Raw genomic sequence first — 19,962 nt, forward strand, 5'->3', positions numbered from 1 at the left:
AGCAGCGGAGGTGCTTTTCTCTGGCCGGGAGTGAGGCGTCGGTTTCTGGGATAGCAGCGAGGCTAAAGGCATGGCAGTCATGGAAGAAAGTCCGTCTGAGGCAGAGGTTCACCTTCCATCAGGACCAATACATTAGTGGTTCTCAAATGTTTTCTGTTGCGCCCCATCCATTGAAGAAGGAAAAATGTTCTTTTTGGTAACATTTTCTTACATTAAAGCAGCCGTTCGGAAGATTACCCAGAGTCCCTATGAAACTGTATGACATATATATGGGTTTATTTATAACATATAACAATGGTTTTTAACAACTGAAATGTTTAAACACTGCCACACTTTTTTAACTACCGGTAGATCATATTAACGATAATATAAATGGCTTTTAGCCCGACTCGTACCTGCAGTCAACTTTTAACTAGCGATGAACCTCATATGGCAAGAATAATATCAAGCCATTAATATTAAAGACAAACTTCAGTTACATTAAGTTTTGTACTTTTTTAGGAGTTTATAAACCTACTGACCGCAGGTACGGACCAAACAGCAGGGGGCGCTGTTGTCACATTTAGAATGATTTAGAAGATTTTCTGGACAAAAACCAATACCTTTATCCCACTATTTGAGAAGCACTGCCCCAATCATACAACATGATGCTTTAAATCAAAGCATATATTATTATGTTAGATTGGCTCCGTCTAAGTCCAGACATTAATCTAATTGAGTATTTACAATACAATAGATGTTCTCCATTTAATCTAAAGCTATTGTGGGCAAAAATGTCCCTTTCTCGGCCTCAGAGCTGGCAGAGATATCCCTAAAAGGCTTACAGATATATTTGTAGCCAAATGTGGTTCTTGAATTTGTTATTTCTGAGAGAACACGTATAGTATACTTTCCATTCACTTTAATTTTCTGCTGTAATTTGTATTGGTCTATTCCACGAAAAACCCAGTAAATTAATCCAATGTTGTTGGCAGCAACATGAAAAACTTCCAAGTTTGGTTCGACGGTGCTCCTGAAAGGCCGTCAGACAGTTCATTCCCGTATCTATTACAACACTGTAAGGCGCACCGGAATCAGCATTTCCTAATAAGACCGATAACAGCGTCTGCAGAGCCTGCCAAAGAGGTGAATCACCAGGCGCTCCTGCTGTTTTCCAGCTTTGATCTGCAAGTTCGTCTCGTTGCAGCTTTCCCGTCAAGCGATCCGCAGCCTTTATCAGCCAGACGGTTGCGCATCTCGCTCTCAAATAGAAACTGATATTTAAGAGTCTACGGAGTAACTGCCATGTGTGTGTGTGTGTGAGAGTGAGGAGAGGCTGAATACATTTGTTTCACTTTTTATTTTACATTTCAGCAATCCTGTTGGGTATTGACTCAACATGAGCAGAGCCGCCATTTGAAATGTGATCTTGTGTGAATGTAAACATCTCCCCTCTGATCCTGCCCCCCTCCCCCCTCCCTCCCTCTGAGGACTTCAACGGGAAGCATGGACAAACGTCTTCCTCTCAGCTGTCGGCATCTTGTAGCGTTTGTGTCAACAACATCTCAGTCAGTCACACGGGGGACCTGAGAACCCTCCATATCCTCTCAGTTACTCGCCGTTAACCACACTGACTGTAGCCTCGACCCGGCCTTAAAGCAGAGCCGGCGTTTACGGTCCTGAAAACAGTCCGGTTGCCCGGCCTGCTCCTGTTTCTAGGCCAGGTCAAACGGGCCAAACCAAAGGAGCGATTTATCAAGAGAGCGGCGGCCACTCACACGCGCACAGGACCCTCAGCTGGAGACACCGTCTCACCGCTGGACCCACACAAAGTTCCACAATCTGAAAAGGCATGCATCTGTATTTAGCCGCCTAAGTTGATTACTTTGTACACCTTTGTACATTTGGGGGGTGCCTAACCCTAACCCTAAGAGATTGCAGATCTAAAAACAGACATCTTTGAGAGTAGTTGGCATTCAGTTCGATTTTACGGGAAAGTCGTGAGCAACATGAACATGCTTTGATCTAACCACCCCACAGCAGCCCTGGCTGCATGTCCACGGTTGTTGTCCCGATGGAAAGTAAGCCTCCGCTCATACGATTCTACTTCCATTCATCTGCCCATCGATTTTTGACCAGCGGCAGAAATGGATCCCCACAGCATGATGCTGCAGCTGCCGCCACCGTGTTCCACCGTGTGGGTCCTCCGCCGTGGTGGACCCACCTACATACGAAGATGAAGTCACACACTTCCTCTGCTAAGGCAACTGGTTGGACGTGTTTTGATTTGGTGGATTCAGAGTAAAGAGGGAAGAATGCAAAAGACACTTCATGCTTTTTAGCGTTTTTCTTTGTGTAAAATGTTGAAAATAAAATTAAAAAAAAGGCCACTATTTTTCTTCCACTTCACAGTTATGCCCTAAGCAGTGGTAGTTTGTGGTTGTAACGTCACAAAAGTTAAAAAGGTTCAAAAAGTGTCAGTGTATCTGCAAGGCACTCCATGAAAATGTACCCAGACAGATCCCTTACACAAAAAAAAAAAAGAAACGGCAGCACTAAATCAGTATTTGCCTTCAGAGATTCCTAGTTTACGGGGTAAGAAAGAAATGTGGGCAATGCCATAGCTGTGAGAGAGTGCAGTATGCAGACAGCGAGGCAGAGCAGGCAGCAAATGCATTTAGTTCTCAGTGGATCTTCCCTCCCTCACATTCGCTCCTAATCCAATTCTGACCCATTAACCAGCACAGCCAGGTTAACAGAGAAGGCCTTTGAAGCGGGTCTCACCCAAACCCCCCAGAAGGATCAGTGCTCCTCCTCGGCCCCCACGGCTCTCTACACAAATACGCTTCCCTGTGAGTGAGGGTGAAGCAGACACAGTCCAACTTCATTGATTGGAGTGGATTGGAGATTGGAAAGCTGAATCTGCTACATTGGGCCTGAGGGGGGGGGGGGGGGGGGGGGGGGTTAGGGTATGTTATGTGAGAGGGACGCATCTCTGTAATGTTTAATGATGTGGTGCTCAGTCACTGCTTGTAAACGTGACTGCAGGAGCGCTGTTCAATTTATAAACATGCATTATGCTCTCATAATTAATAAATGCACGCTTGGCCATTTAAGTTTGGCCCCAGGACAGTTTGGGTATTCATATGTCAGCTAACATGCAAACCCCAAACCCCGTCTGCAAAGAAGACTGCCTCCTGCAGAAGCACTGATGCCACGCCCCCTACACGCACTGTGCGTTCCGACATCACAGAAACCCGTAGAAACCATCTAGAAACCTCGACCACTGTGAGTCTTTTCGGCCATAGCTAATCTTCACGGGTCGCCACAGCAAGTCGCTAGTTACAACTCGCTCACACGGACTCGGATGGTACCATAGCGGGCCGCTGGGGAGCTCAGACCGTTGGGCTGTCCATGTCCGTCAAGCTAGCGTTAGCTTACGTTTGTCCGGAAGGTTTACAACTTCACTGTCACAGATACAGGAGCTGTACTGACCTTTTTATGTCGCACTGTTAGCGTAGCATGTAGCGTTGTCGAGCGTTTCGCCTTTATGTCCGTCTGTTTGTATCCAGATGCTCTACTCTACGTTGCGTCATAATTATACGTTTATGTATTCCAGGGTGTTATTCTTCAGCTGTTTCTCGTATTTATCTACAGCGGTTTGTTGTTAAATGTGCCTGTGAGACATTTGGGATAAAGCTTTGATGCCTTTTTATAATTACTTCATGAAAAGAAAAACATAGCAAGATAAATATCGTATATCGGTAATTGGCCTAAAAATATCAGGATATTATTTTAGGTCCATATCGCCCCAGCCCTACTTTGGTATCACTGTTACTGGAGTATAGAAAAGTATTTGAAATAAGTTAATGAACAACGCTTAGGCTCCTACCTGTTCCTCCAATCAGATGTCATGAAAGACGGGATACAAGCACAAAGGAAGTTCTTGTTGATTCTTAGTCATTTAACAAAGCAGCCATTATGATGTGTTGATCATCTACTTGGCACGAAGGGCCAGCCTCCCTTAACCACACATGCCGACCACTCAGCAAGCCCCTGCCCTGCTGTTGGTATCGAGGGACTGGGTAAAACCGTGAGCCACCCAGGGATGTGACGCCTTTGACATCCCGCTCAGTAAGACAAGCACAATCCCTCCCTTTCTTATTAAAGGTGAACATCAAAGGGTGAATCTTGTAACGTGCGGCTTCCCACCTGCCAGAGGGGACGTTTGGACAAATGTTGGGGTCGGGGAGCACTTCCTCTGAGGGACGCTGCCCACTCTCTGCCTCCCCACGCCGCTCTCTGTCTCCCACGGAGGGCTGCTGGTGGGGCGTGAGGGTAGAAGGAGCGCGGAGAGCTTTGTCATCACCGTGGAGCAGCTGAACCCACAGGAAAGCCAACTCCAGCTAGTCAATTAATTGCTGGAACTATTTAAATAAATGGGAGGCTCTCAGCAGGACTGGAGGGTGGGTGGTGGTGGTGGGGGAGGGTTACAAATTAACCACCGTAATAGGTTGCTAAAGTTTTAACTTTTTTTCTTTATATAAAGATTTAGTTTACTTTTACAACTTTTCAAAGCAAGAGTAGGGAACCGTTTCCCTGAAAGCGCGTCTGCAGGCTGCGGCCCCGCTCACCACATGTAGCTAATCACTGCATATTTACGACGCATCCTGTCTGAACACCCAGATGAACTCAAATCACTTCCATACAGCCACTCTGTAAAGAGCGCGGCTCTGCCTGAGACCACATGAATGCACCAAGAGCCAGCACAGACCACATTAAAACCTCCTTGATTGTCAGGTCCTGTGCCCCCCCCCCCCCCTCCCTCCCCCTTTCTGTGCCCAGCTGCGGGGAAATCTTCTTCAACTGACCAACAAAGATCCAAAGACTCCCATCTGTAGACTACAGTCAGACTAAGAGGCTCACAAAACGTGGCGACTTGCCCCCCCAAAAAAGGAGAGACCTAGAGCCTTTCACTCCTAAACCACACAGTGGGGCCAGTGTGAACCCCCGGGGGCCTTTGTTGCATCGTTAAAACAGGTCTGTTTTCTTCACAAGCAGCATCTGTGCCCATTCAACTGTCAGTCATCTAAGAGACAGGGCCTTTTTTTACAAGGATTTTGTCCAAAATAACAGTGCTGGCACCTCCTGCTTGTAGGACCAGCTGCAGCACCATCGACCGCTAATCATCCCCAGTTAAATGAAAAAGAAGGACAAGCGCCAACCGCAAAATGCATGAGACACAACCAGAGTCACAGAGCTTATATGTGTGTGTGTGCGTTGGTCTAAGAGGAAGAGGCTTGCAGTCGGAAAGAACAGGAGGGACTCGGAGAGGAAGAGGTGGGAATGCGAGTGGAGAATTTTAGGGAATCCCACTGAGATCGCTCTCTCCGCCGATCTGCGTGGTGCCAAAGAATTCAGACGAGGAAACCATATGCTGGACAAGTCACATGTAAACGAAAAGCTCAGACAGAGCAGCGATCAATGTCAGGAATGTGGATCCGAACAGAGAAACCAACAGCTAAAGGAAAAGGTTTATCATTCTGGAGCACGTCGGTCTTCATACTTCGTGGTTCTTTTTATTTTAGGGGGGGGGGCAAACCTTAATCCCATCTGTAGACGCTCTGTGTGGCTTTGCCTACAGTCATGTCATCCAATTTAGCGTTGCACAGAAAGTGCCTCCCCCCCACCCCCGCAATTACTACACTCCTAGAGCCAGGGGAGAATTTATGAATGATCACACAAAGCAATGAGCCGTGCTTTCATGGTGTAATTTATCCCCCAGACGATGGAGCATGTAATGCTATTAGCTGTGTTTACATGTGACATAACACAGAAGTGATCAGCTGTACGGCAGTAGTCAGAGGGGCGAGTCTCACTCCAAAGCGCTGGTTTCAGCAGCGTGCTTGGGCTCCTTCTTTTTTTTTCCTCCTTCTTCTTCCCCAGTTTAGTAGCTGTCAAACATGTGGAACATCTGGTTCAAATGGACGCCTACAAGACAAACAGCTACAAGCTCCTTTAGATGTAGCAACGCATCCTTTCGCAGGCTTGTCTGAGGAGAAGTTAATAAGCAGCTACGTGTCCAAAATCGGTTCGACTGCAAAGGACAAGATCCAGCAGAGATGTTGCAACCTCCTTAGGCGGCACATTTAGCAGTGTAGCACAAGCAGAGGTGCACGCCTCCGCGGGGGCCGCATACCGGTACCAAGGAGTTAAGCTTTACCCCGTCTGGACATATGGCGTGCGACAAGGTTCCTACGGTGTAAAGTGACTTTAATGAGATGCAAGAGAAAATGCACGATTTTCTTTGGCTGTACAGGGAAGTGCTGCCCCTCCCCCACATGTTGCTGCACACCGCCAGTGCTTTAACTGTCCATCTGACGTGTGTGGAGGGCTTTCAGACCCTAAGCAGCCATCGTTTCACACTACAGTAATAGCATAATATAGATATACATTGGTAGAGAGGTAGAACTACGTTAAGTTCTATATAAATTGTTAGATATATTATACAATATAAGCGCTTCCAAACTATTACTACATTTATTGGATTATTCAAGATTTTGGCTTTAGTATCAGATTCCGAATGAGTAAAACTTTTAAATATAATAACTAGAATAATAAAGGTTATTCTAAAAGTTTTGGCAGCAATAGATCTTTGTTGCTCTCCTGCTTTAAATAAAATACATTAGATTTATTTTTAAAACTTTTGAAATATCGCAGATCTGTGGTATTTATACTCATGGTTATCATTTAGCCTGTTCACAACTTAACTTAAAGAAGCATGTTTATAAGCGGTCCTCCTAAACTGGAGGGTTTTGATCCTCACAATCCCTGCGATCAGATACTGACATCATACATCTATGCAGCTCTAATCCTTTTTTTTTTATGTTGAGACTGCGATCGATTTAAAAAATAATAATAATAATAATGTATGTGAGCGCTGAGCAAATACACTGAGCATGAGCCAAAAGATGAGCAAAAATTACAGCTGTTCCTACAGCGGAGGGATTTAAGGTGCTAGGGGCGTCCGGTGTCACTAAACATCAAAAGCGAAGGTGTTCTGTGAGGGCCCGCCACTTTTCACGCTATGGACACATTCTTAGCATTCCACCAGGAGACGGCTGCCGGGCCATCCGAGGCTGCAGCCGAACAAATTCACAACCAACAGCTCTAAGTGGCATGGGAAATCTGTAAACGGGGAATATATAGGAATGCACGACAAAAGGAAGGCATGAAACTGTGATAATATCGTCTAATAAAGCAACAGAGAAATCGGTTGTGATTCTACCACATTTTTTCGCCCTTTTCTTTCTTTTCCAACATTCGCCGCCACTATAGGTGAGCTTTAGCAGCCAGACCGCTAGTATTTAAATCAGGTGAGGGAATCAAAGGCAGCAAAAGTTCATGCAACAGGCCAATTAAATCACTGAAATGTAGAGTAAGAATGAGATATATTCAGGTAAAAAATTACACCCATAGAGTCTATTGCCATGGCAATATTAAACACATCTATAAATGGCTAGAAAGCTTTTATTTTTACCAACTGGCTCATTAACGGACTCTAACTGGGACCGGACTGAATTAAAATGTGCCTCTACGACTGGATTGAATTAAATATTTATTCCGGCATATAAATCCAGTCTGCTTGTCGGAATCGAAACTAAACCCCACTGAACTGAATTTATGTGGGGAGGAAAATTCAACACACTGGGAAGTTCTACTTAGCATTACATTTTGTGCATGATATTTCAGCGGCAACATAAAAAGAAACGATATTCTCACAAGAGACGCCCATTTCGGTCATTTCCAGCTCGGTGACCAGTTGGTCAGAAACTCAGAATGCGGATGTTGGAGTTCTTCTCCAAACGTCATTTCTTGCAGCGTTGCGCGGTGCACCCAGGTGCATGAAACTCTGCTTCTCAGTAATGAACACCAAACCACCACAAACAAGGTGCTGAAAGCTTGCTGTCCTTGACCGTGTTCATTAAACGTCATCTCAAAACAATTCCTGGGTTTTTTCTTTTCCTCTCTCTCTCTCTCCGCTCGCTCCTAACTGAACCAGCGGCGGCTTAAACGTTTATTTTGGCCCGTCCTGGTGGAACCAGACAGCCCCTTAATGGGATTTAGGTCAGGTCCTGGCCGTAGATCAAATAAAGGGCAGCTGTGTGACCCCTCTTCCCAGTCAAAACAGCAAACTCCTCTCATGTAAACCCCCCCCCCCCCCTGTTTTTTTTTTTTTTTTGCTGTTTGAGTTAACGAGGCTCAAATCAAACGGCTGAGGGCGAGCAGGCAGGAGGGAGAGAGACGTCCACGCAGACTTTCACAACAGCATTCCACTGCAGACGGCTCAATTAGTAATGTTTTACAATGAACCATAACGTAAAGGGGAGAGTGGGTCGCTGGTTCATGCAGGACTGCTAATCTAATAATAATAATAATAATAATAATAGTAACACAGTTTAACACTGACCTGCTTTACCTACAATAAACATTTGTCTCCAGCATCGTGTGACTCAGCTCCACTACCTCCCCTGTAGGTACGCTTACAATTCATTCTACTTCAGCCATCTAAGCTAAAACACTATTGAACCGATGGTCAAAGTACATTGTTTAGTAACATTTTGAAAACAAACAAAAAATACATTAAAAAAAAAATCACAATACAGTTACAGCAATGGTCTTATTCTACTTGGTAAAGGCTTCGCCCTTTAAGGCTATCACTAGTGGGTTTTATATATATATATATATATATATATATATATATATATATATATATATATATATATATATATTGCCACTTCAGGGGTATCTAGTTGGATAAGGGCATTCATTATCTATTTAATTTGTCCTTGTAAGTGACCCAGCTGAGTCTTACTGGCAACGTCTGGAGCCAACAAAGTACCGTTTGATTCACGATTATTCCCAAAAACGAAATAGCCTTGATGTCGTTAAGCAGGTATACACTCAAATGTCGCTAATCTGAAATGTGAGCGTATAGCCCGCGGAGGTGTTAGCTAGATTTCATCAAAAACTTGGTCGCAGGATTGAAATTAACTTTTAATAGACAATGATGCAATTCATTTTCATTTGAAAGCAGAATATTCTCAGTCACTGTTTTATATGGTGAAACATTTATGTTTTACAGTAACGAGCTTGAGGTTGGGGAGGATTAAAGTGCACTATTAAAAGCCACTTGACTGACATTTCCATTGCAGCCGCTTCAAATGGATAGATCTTTCATTATTAAAGTTTCACGCTGATGCCTAAATCCAAATGTTAACACAATCATCCTTATTTTCTGTGACTCTGGACCACAACTATTCACAGTGTGAAACTCGTCCCAGCATCTAGCTCGGTTCTCGTGCTCTTGGCATCGATCGAAACGCGTTTCAAAGCTTCCTCCAGAATAAATCCTTTATTTTGACGTGCGGTTCCACTGAACGTGTCCCTGACACACCTACTGCTGTGCAAGAAGGGGTTAACAGCGACCTGCTTTCCCCACAGAAACAAACAGCGGAGGCAGGCAGCTGTCCGTCTGCAGACACGGCACGCTGTCTGGAGCCGGCTCTAAGCTCTCGGGACCTGCCTGCTATCAGAACCGAGCCTTGTTCTGGTAGAAAGGGGCTTTGGTGTGGGCTAACTGGCTAGGCTAACCTAAGCTAGCCAACTTTAAACGGGAAGCCGCCTGTCCAGCAGAGCGCTGCCACTGCTGCCGAGCACACATGTGTCTAATACCTGGAAATGTAATATATCATTGTGCTCACTTTTTTTTTTAACCCCCTCGCTTCTGATTAAGCCTAAAGTGACACGATAAGCAGGACGACACCGTCGCTTTTGCAGCAAGCAGCGTTAACCCCGGGAGCCGTGTTATGTCTGCTGCTGCTGCTGCTGGTGGAGGGTTACTGGCCACAACCGCAGGGCTCCGACTATTTCCAAGAACAATAATGTCAGAATTCGTCTCTCTCTCGTGCTCCCTCTAAACCAACAATGTAAAATACATGCATAATTAAATTAATATGCAGCTATAGTAGAAATTATAGCAACAAGAGAAGGAGGAGAGGGAGACAGCCTTATTGCTCATGGGAACCGTTTTTTCCTCCAGCAAATACACCCAGCCCCCCCCCCTCTCTAGCTCAGTGTGTGGGAATATATTGGGGGATTTAAAAAGCGCCGTCGGCTACCTGTTAATCTCAGTTTGACGGGGCCGTTCCGCCGGACTCCTTGGTTAGACATCTCCTCCCGATCCAAGCCTCCGCCGCGCCTGCTAAAAACGTGTTGTTGGTTGTAGAAAAAAATAAAAATAAATAAATAATAATAACAATAGTAGGGTTTAATGAACCTCTCCGCCAGTTTTAGACAATGATGGAGTCAAAGCATTGTGGCCCGGATGTGGACAGAACTTCCATGGCGACCGCTCATAAAAGCCGAAAATTCAAAAAAAATAAGAAAAAAGAAAGAAAAGAAAAGGGAAAAAATGGGTAAGAGGCAAAATATAAAAGCGCTGCTGATTGCTTTGACAAAAACAAGACGTCCTCCGATGCTGGACCGGGTAGGCGGACTGCGGAGAGGTCGCGGTGCTGATCTTCACATGTTCGGAGAGAGAGAGAGAGAGCGCGCGCCTGTGTGGCTGGCCCCGGACTCCTCTCAGCTCCTCCACAGCTCAAGTGCGGAGCCTCCGGGGTAGGTCCCGCTTCCCCGAGCTGACCGGTGACGACAGCACTCTCTGGGGGAGACAGACATTTCTCCAACATGTGGCAGCCAACAGTACCGTGACTCACACACGGGAGTCGGTGTGCGCTTCAGACGGGGACGAGCCACGCGACTCACCTACAGAGAGACCTGTAGCCTTAAAAACACATTACTAAATGAGTAATTAAAGTTTTTCTTTTCTATCTGAAGATCCGTCAAATCTCATACCTTTTAGAAAATAATCCTGAGCAACCAAGCCTTCAGAAGTTGCCCAGGGTCCGCCAATGTAAATTACTTGAAGCAAATTAATAGAATTAAATTTAAATGAATTGGCCTGCAACAGTGAAACATGGAGGCGGCAGCGTGATGCTGTGGGGGTTCGCTTTTGTTCACAGGGCCAAGACAGCCAGAAGATGGATGGATATATCCAAATATTGGATAATTCCTAAAGAAATCCTGTCATAAAAGAGCTGAGATCGGCATCAAGGTCCGCTTTCCAAGAGAGAGACCCTAAACTGGACCAAACCTTTCACCCATATGGGCCAAAACTGAAAAGTTAGAAGCAACAAAATAAAAATAAAAAAAAAACATTTAAACTGCAATGCTCAAAAATCATCATCAATATTATTATTGTTATTATTATTATTTTACATGCCCAATGGTAAAATACGCATGCATTGTTTCAATGAAACAAAGCAAGCAGCTGGATGTTTGTCGTGTAAATTGTTGTAAAAACATTCATCTGCCTCAGATGCACGTGCTCCCCAGTCAGATTTGTACCGTTCTTGAATTTAGACTCACTCGGCCGCATGAAATCATCATTTGGAAGCACGGCCCTAAACTCCCAAGACGGAGCTGTGAGGAAAGTTTAGATCAGAGGTCAACAACCTTTGTGAAACTGAGAGCTACTTCATCAGTACGGTGTCAAACGAAGGGCTACCAGTACTGACATTTGAACTACAAGAGGCCAAGCTCACCTTAACTTTACGTAATATAAATGTGTTTTTAATGATTTTGTCATTTGTAAATCTATGTAAATACAAGTATGATTGAAAAGGAAGAGCAACTGAATAAAGTAGCATTTTAAATGCAGCTCAATGGAGGGTTGTGCTATTTTGTAGAACAGGCTTGTGGGAACCCCACATGGTCCTGGAGGGCACCATGTTGGTGACCCCGGGTTTGGATCAAGGCGTGTTTCATCACGTGTCAGAATGGCCCAGTCAAAGTCCGGGCCTGCATCCAATTAAGGATCTGTGGTAAAGACTCATGTTCACAGATTATCTTCATCCAATCCGACAGAGCCATTCAATACTCATCAAAAAGTGGAGTTACAAAAATGTATTTAGGTGAGCTGAACTAAATATGTACATCATACTATTCAGACTTTTGTCAAAAATCATAGATCATGTTCCATCCAATTCAAAAATATGCTCTTTTTGCAGAAAATCTCAAAAATTCTCTCTAATGGGTCAATGCACTGTATTTATAGCCTTATATATCATTAAATAACATTCTCCACGTTGAATAAGGTTGTGCTGTTATTTAGTCTTTATACACATTTTATTTAAATGTTCTCATTACAAACATTTGCTTGAGGTTGATCAATTTGCCCTCCCCCCAAATCCCAACATAAAGAGAAAATGTATAAAAGATGCAATGTTAAAATAATTTAGCCCTTTCTACAATGACTTCCTTTTTAAGACAGGGGGCCTGCCTACAATAGATTTTCATAATTGAATTAGAATTAACCAGAAGCCCAACATTATGACATGAATCTGATCATTTGTGGAGGGAGCCAGTGAGGGGGATGGCAAGGAGGCCTTCTGACTGCAAAGATAGATTGCCAAACAGCAGGGCAAACATGCAGAAAGATGCTTAACACTAGTAGGGGTTAATTTGCTTTAAGGTACATGTTATATGCTTATCAAAAGACCAGAAACTGATCATTATAAAAAGGATATGACCTTAAGAATCTAACAATGAGACGCTAATCTCATTAGAAAAAAAAAAAAAAAAAAAGTCACCGCTCAAAATTTTTCATTTACATCTGGCTGAGGGATGAACAATTTTATGATCAATTGCAGCTCATTTGGGTGGGTGTGAATTCAGATCTTATAGAAAAAAATAAAAAATAAATCCAGCTGTAAAGGGAGCCACACATTTTTATATGGGCTTGATCCTTGTGAATTCCAGTTTAATACAGATGACCACTTATATTGTGTTGAACATCTCACTTTTGCAGTGAAGCTGGTTAGAGCTGATGGGAAGATGGCGGGAAATGAAGCGCAATCCAGGAAGAAAACGGCAAAGAGTACTTTCCTAATCTAAGAGTACGAAGTCCCTAAATTAAATATACAATCAGAAATAGGAATTATATGCAGGGAAGTCATGTTAAAACACACCTAATCCAACTGATATCAGTTTCAAATGTCTGAACTCCAAAGGTTTTTCCCGCTCCATGTACAATAAACCCACTACTACGTTAGGATATTTACCCCAATTTCTCTAATTTGTTGTAGAAAATGGCATTCTTGAACAAAACCTGGTAAATTTAAAAGCTTTGTTTAATTACAGTTAATGAACTCACCAAGAAATAGCCACACAAGCAAACATGAGCCAACAACTTTATTTACACACTTGTTCCTGATAGGTTATAAAAAGTATGTACAATACATACAAATAGTCACATGAACAGAGGACAGACTTTCACAGCTGGGGTACAGTACAGAAAGAAAGAACGGTTATTTAGAAATTAAAAGTGTTCTCGTTTTCACTGATCTGGAACGCATAACCGTCATCAGTAGCTTCAGGGACAACAGACTGCACCTCCTGTTCCTTTAATTAAAAAGAAAAGAAAAAACACATTATATACACAGTCTAGATGTCAGGATAAACAAATGTTCAAGGAACCTTCCTATACACACCTCTTCAGAGAAGTACTTCTCTATCAGGTTGAGAGCAGCTTTGTAGATCATCTCATTCTCATGAGACTGCAACGCCTCGATCTTGTCCAGTCCACCACATTCTTCAATCATCAGACTCAGTTTGTCCGACTCGCCGATTTTCTCTCCAGCCTGACAAGGCACACAAATATATGACCACATTTCACAGCCACCCATGTGCATGTATGCATTTATCAGATGCATTTGTGTCTGATGGCACACTCACCATGAAGATATTAGTGATCGCATCCAAAATGACAAGGACAGTCTTGCTGTCCTTGGAGGAAAGCAGATTCAGGAGGGGATCAAGAACATTGGCTTGAACCAGGTAGACCACCTGCTGAACAGTGCCCCCACTGGTGAAGTTTGTTACTGCCCACACGGCCTCTTTTTGGGTTTTGTAGTCACCCTGCAGAGAACAAGGAACCAGTGAAGGCCACACATAAAGAGGAGGAAATTTACTGTATAGATGCAGATGTTTCTTCTGAATGCCATTCTGTGGTTTTGACACCTGATTTGCTGCCAATTAGGGGAAACAAACAAAAAAACGAACAACTAATGTGCTACAGGTTCTGTGATAGAAAAATTTACAGTTTAGGAATTAAGTCCTCTTCCTAAACATTGAGTGACTTATTGAACATAAGGTTCAAACCACGTCGTTGTTAGCCAATTACTAAAGATACCAAAAACCTTTGTGCTGCCAGTCACTTATCAAACCAAACAAAAATGGCCAACTCTGACTGATGCATCTAGCAGGAGCAAACGGACTACTGAGACGTACCCGCACAAGCACGTCCACCATGTATGGAACGAGGCCTGCATTGATGACTTCCTGGATCTGGGTGTCTTTCCCCGCTGTGATGTTGGACAGAGTCCAGGCTGCCTCCTTCTGAATGTTAGGCTTTTTGTGGCGCAGCAGCTGAGGGAACATGGACAGGGCACCAGCATCGAGTACAGCTTGAGTCTGCTCATCTGTGCCGGTCACGATGTTACCAAGTGCACGGAGCGCTGGAGTCTAAGAGATGGGAGAAAAAGAGATCTGAGAATAGGGCATTCCCCCCCCCCCCCCCAAAAACAAATTATGACTTAGTTTTGGATGATTAATGTGAGTGATCTTTAGAAAAAATCATACGTACGACTACAGACAGCTCTTCAAAACCGAGCAGTTGGACCAGACGAGGAATCAAACCGGTCTGGACCACGATCTCGATGCGATCATTAGAACCGTCGGTGAGGTAGGAAACAGCCCAGCAAGCGTCGGCCAACACCTCCAGATCAGTGTGGTGCAGGAGATTGACGAGAGTGGGTAAGATCTGCTGGATGGCGCTCAAAGGTGGGGAGGGGTTCTTGTTGCGGCAGAGGTTGGACAGAGTCCAGGTCACATTTCTCAGGTAGCCGGGCTGTAATAAAACCAAGATGAAGAGGGGCAGGTGTCAGTTTGACATGGAGGAAATGGCTTTAGTTAGACTAGGACGCCCCCTAGAGGCTGGTGAGGTGAATTACCAGAAGCTTTCAACCATTTCCTGAAAACTGGTTTTGGATATTAAACTGATTTTTTAAAGAGAAAGGTGATACCTACACTGAATACAGTCAGGTCAGGTACTGCCAGCAAACTGAGCAGAGGAGGAACTGCACCGTGCTTGATCACCCGGTCTCTCAGAGCTGATCCATCACCTAAAAAGAGACGTAAAAGGAAATGTAAATAGTTTGAAGTTTCAAAATTAAAAACATTGTTATGCATTTTGCCAATTACCAGCAATGTTTCCAAGTGCCCAGACGGCCTGCTCGCTGATGTGCTGGTGGGGGGAGGTGACCAGGCTGATGAAGGCAGGAATGGCCCCACCAGCGACCACTGCAGCAGTCTGATCAGACGTCCCAGAGGCAATGTTTGTCAGAGCCCAGGATGCCTCGAACTGAACTGGAGGGCAGTCGGTCAGCCCGAGGAAAGCGATGAACTTGGGTATGAGGCCGGCGCTTATCATCTCATCAATGGGAGGATGTTTGTCCCGGGACAGCAGCTTCCTACATCCGAGACATTAAAGTTGTTGGGGTTTAAAAAAATAAATAAATAAAATACATACACATAAATGTTAATTTCAGTGTGCTTTTAATGACTTACCGTGCAGCCTGGGTTGCCTGGAGCTGGATCTCACGACTTTCATTGGTCACTCCTGCAACAATCTCCTCGACGGTCCACTGTCTTAAGGTCTGCAGATCATTATGGGGAAAACAAAATATTAGACACTAATTTTTTTAAACACATCGGGAGCTGCATATATATTTAATAAACCCAGGATCCTTTTTTCATATTGTAATGGTGAATTTTACATTCTACTATGAACCTTACACGTCTACTTGGCCTCTGCTGCTTGGGTTCACCTGGCCTGTACAGTAGAGGTGGGCGGATCGATCCTAGGATCGATACTATCGATACCAACGCGGGTATTGATATTGAACAATATTCTTTTAACAGGATCGATCCTTTTTATTCTCTCCCGCGCGCGCTGACTGCCGCAGATTCACCAGACCAGTCTCCCCTTCTGTGTCACGGGCAGGCACCACTGAGCTATATAATACACTGGAGTGCTTATTTTGCCGAAAAACTGAAGTCACTGGCCGCCATCTTGCTACTCCCTACTCTCACAGAATCCCATAGGATTTGGTTGCAACAACAAGCAGTTTTCTGGCAGTGTGAAAACGTTTCACAGGTAATTCTACAGTCAGTGGATGTACTAACACTATCAACTACTAGGACATTAGGTGCTGAGATATTTTACATGTTATTCATATTAAATATACATATATGTATATATAAGTATGTGTATATGTATATATGTATATATATGTATACACATATGTAAATATATGTTTTTGTATATTGTTATTTATATATTTATAAATGTTAAATATATATATTTAAATGAATAAAATGCAAAATATTTCAGCACATGACTTTCTCAGTACTTGATATTTTTAGAACATAACATAAAAGTATATGGCATTTGACATTTTAAAAGTTTTAAGCCCCCCCCCCTGAACAGGAGAAAATCCTTGTTATTCGATGCTGCAGCGCACATATTCCCTAGTTACTGGGGGGAAATAGGGAGTACCAATATGGCGGCTGGTGGCTTCAAAGCGACTCGTTCTAACAGACGGTGATTAGCACTCCAGTGTATAATATAGCTCAGTGGCAGGCACTCTGCTGGCTGCTGCTCCCCCTCCCCTCTCGTACATGGCTCAGCGGCGCCAGCCAATCAGCACGCAGGTTCAGCCTGTCCCGCCCACTGTGCTCTCTCAACTCAACATACACAAACAACCGCCGCGCGGCGCGCGGCTCCTGTTCAGACACGGAGAGAGAGAGAGAGAGAGAGACCGCCAGAGCGCAAAAACATGAAGAGAGAAATACGTTTTGTAAAAAGCCGGTTAAATTAAGTGGAAACACAACAAATGTATCTAAGCACGTGAAAAACCATGAGGAAGAAAACGTAGAGCGACAGAGGAAACTTCCCTGATTGCCCCGACAGACCCACAGACTGACGTCACTGACTGAAGGGCCTTTCAGACAGGAAGCGATTTGCGCTGCGCTGGCCGCGGGGTTCAGCGCAGCGCATTTGCGGTTTCTATGGCAACGCGTGCATTCGTCACGGCGCGCCGCGCGGCGCGCGAAGCGGTGCGCTGCGCTGTGCTTGCGCTTTGCTCGACGCAGCGATAAACCGCCCTGGCGCGGCGCAAGCCATTGAAAAGAATGGGTTTCACAGCGCAGCAGTGCGGTCGTCGCAGCCTGTCTGAAAGGCCCATGAGGCGTTTCAGTCCTCCGGAGGACATCCAGGTAGATCAGAGCAGCAGTTCATGTTAATTTTCAAAGTAGATATTATCTATCATATGTTACTGGAGCCCACACAGAAAATGTAATTAAGACCTTGAAAGAACCCAGTACATATATCCTATTAAAAAGTGTTATTTAAGATAAGATAACATTAGCTAATCCTTTATTTATCCCACGACGGGGAAAATTATAGGATTAAAGCAACAAGCAGGTGCACACAATACGGACAAAATTACATGAGGATTGAAAGATATAGGCGGTGGATTAGGAAAAAAACACTGAACATAACTTTATTATTATTATTTAATTGTAATAATAAAATAAAAATCAAATGTTAAAAGTATTGGTATCGGATCGATATCGGCGATACTGCCCCTTGTATTTACTTGGTATCGGATCGATTAAAAATTCCCGGTATCGCCCACCTCTACTGTACAGACAACTGCCAGGTCAAATTAGTCTTACCACCCATTCACAGCGATTACCTTCCACACCCACGTATCAGTTTACACAGTAACGAGCAACACGTTCCAAAGATTTAATAGTAAAACTTTTCTGAGGAGGGTTTATTTCAGATTCTTATTTCAGGTTTTGACTGTTTGGAAACCAAACTATAATGATAATTTCCTATACAATTACAACTAGTGCATTTGACTGACGTGAAAATCGTTAAAAAACGAAAGAAAAAGGAAAAGAAAACTTAATGTTGGCTTTTATTCTCGATTAGTTAGATTTTGAAAAGTTATTCTGTGTAAGACAGCACGCGACTTAGGAGTGCCCCCTGCTGGCCCGGAGGTCCGCTACGTCGCCTTTGCCTGCACCGGTTGCGCTTCTGGGCGTTCGTATTTTATCCATTTATTTATTTTTAAAAACAATTTGTAACGTGTCTGAAGTGAACGCAAGGGGACTGGAAAGCTTTACCTGACAGTTCTGGCTTCGTTCTTGGAGGGGAGACGTCGCCTCGTCCGGAACTACGGACACATTTCTCCTCTTGAGCATCTGGTCATCTTTCTTGGCTTTCCGGAGCTCGACGTTCACCTCCACTCTCCTGCGTCGGAGCTCCTGCGTTACATTCAGATTAGAGGGTTATCACCTGGTGGGCTCAATCTTTGGGTTGGCTCCAGTAATGAAACTCACGTTGGCATCTCTGCCTTTGTTCTTGAATTTGTTCAGGCGTGCGACGTTCTCAGACATCTTGGGGAGTGAGGAGCTGTCAGCAGCAGGAAGAGCAATAGTAGTGGCGTAATTCCTGCGGACATACAAGTTTATATGTCGCTCAATCACCTTGCTTGCATTACCTCGTGACATTGTGGCACGCGAAGTGTCTAGAAACGCTCACATTCAAGTTAAATTAATGTACCGCTTGTCGGTTAAGTAAGGCAATACAGTTCATGTTACGTTAAGGCCACAAAAACATAAATAAACATTTAAAATGTAAAATAAACCTTTCAAGATAAGCGCCGGTCAGATACTTACCCAGTCCTCGCACAGGAGCCGTGAAGTTCAGAAAATGTCGCGCAGACCTTTAAATTCCTGCAGAGAGACCTCTGATTGGGCCGTTCGAGTAAAAGCATCCTTCTGCCGACGTTCATTGGTCGTTTTGAAAAATAATCCCATGCGTCACAGGAAACGCCGTCACTCCACGAGAGCATCGCGAGATCTGGACACCGGTGTACCCTGATCCAGGATCGGTTGACTGTTGAGGCTGTTAGCAGCCAGTGACAAGACTTCGAGTTCAAACTGTTCCAGGATCAGAAAAAGCTCAACTCAAATTTAAAATTCTCTAACCGGAAGTTATTTATCAAAGACACTCCTCTAGTCTCAAGTTTGAGGATGGCTCATTTACTTTTGTTTTGAAGCCTGTTTATTGAAAGTTATAAAATAGATTTTTGTGCAAAATGAAACCAAATCTTTATGCGCATCTCTTTGAATGAGAATATCACAGAGAAGTTAAATAACTTCAAACAGTCAAAGGTATTTATTTTACTGCTTTTCCAGTTCAGTCTGTTGTCTAGCACTAATTTTGAGTAGTTTTTATGGATCACAACTAGTAAAAAGACTAGTCTGGGCTCAAAAATGAGCCTCTTGTATACTACTATTGAGGGTCCAACTAGGCTGCAATGGCCAGATTTTTGTTATCGTGTATTCAGCAGTTATTTTGAGTCTTTTAAAAACTACATGGTATGACCAGTGGGTTCCATTAAGATGGTTTTTAAGTTTCGATAATGTTTTCTGCAGAACTGCTGGATCCCTTGCTACTCATACTGAAAATGATCACCAACCAGGCAGGCAGACTTATGTCCCCAGTTCTGCCATACAGCCTCATTATGCACAAACCTGCTAAAACATTAAAAGCACAATCGTTTGCAATATGAATGTAGCTCAAATTCTGTAAAAAATAAATGTCAAAAAGGATTTAAAATCACTCGTCTTTCATAATGTTAGCTAATGAAAACTTCTTGCGTCTCCCGTGATGTGAACAAGCCAACTATACAAAAAAAGGAAGCAGAATTAGGAGGTTTTATT

The 19,962-nt window shown here is 43.8% G+C and overlaps 2 protein-coding genes across 2 annotated transcripts in view; both read right to left on the minus strand.

Annotated features, from left to right (window-relative positions):
* Positions 1–10,635, minus strand: part of smurf2 (SMAD specific E3 ubiquitin protein ligase 2) — a gene marked incomplete in the record, with an annotated part of 41,036 nt that extends 30,401 nt beyond the window's left edge. Inside the window, 2 exon segments of the mRNA XM_036148387.1 lie at positions 10,161–10,243; positions 10,319–10,635. Of these exon segments, the coding sequence (XP_036004280.1) occupies positions 10,161–10,212 (52 nt within the window).
* A 2,643-nt stretch (positions 10,636–13,278) lies between these two features.
* On the minus strand, positions 13,279–19,043 carry kpna2 (karyopherin alpha 2 (RAG cohort 1, importin alpha 1)). Its single transcript, XM_012867865.3, has 11 exons — positions 18,913–19,043; positions 18,574–18,685; positions 18,358–18,498; positions 15,730–15,818; positions 15,364–15,632; positions 15,190–15,284; positions 14,747–15,010; positions 14,392–14,625; positions 13,837–14,019; positions 13,593–13,742; positions 13,279–13,503 (listed from the first exon to the last, which is right to left on the minus strand). The coding sequence occupies exons 1-11, from the start codon at positions 19,026–19,028 to the stop codon at positions 13,414–13,416; spliced, it is 1,743 nt and encodes a 580-aa protein (XP_012723319.2). The 5' UTR covers positions 19,029–19,043; the 3' UTR covers positions 13,279–13,413.
* Positions 19,044–19,962: the final 919 nt, after the last annotated feature.

This window comes from Fundulus heteroclitus, chromosome 16, assembly GCF_011125445.2.
Source record: "Fundulus heteroclitus isolate FHET01 chromosome 16, MU-UCD_Fhet_4.1, whole genome shotgun sequence".
Taxonomy (NCBI): domain Eukaryota; kingdom Metazoa; phylum Chordata; class Actinopteri; order Cyprinodontiformes; family Fundulidae; genus Fundulus; species Fundulus heteroclitus.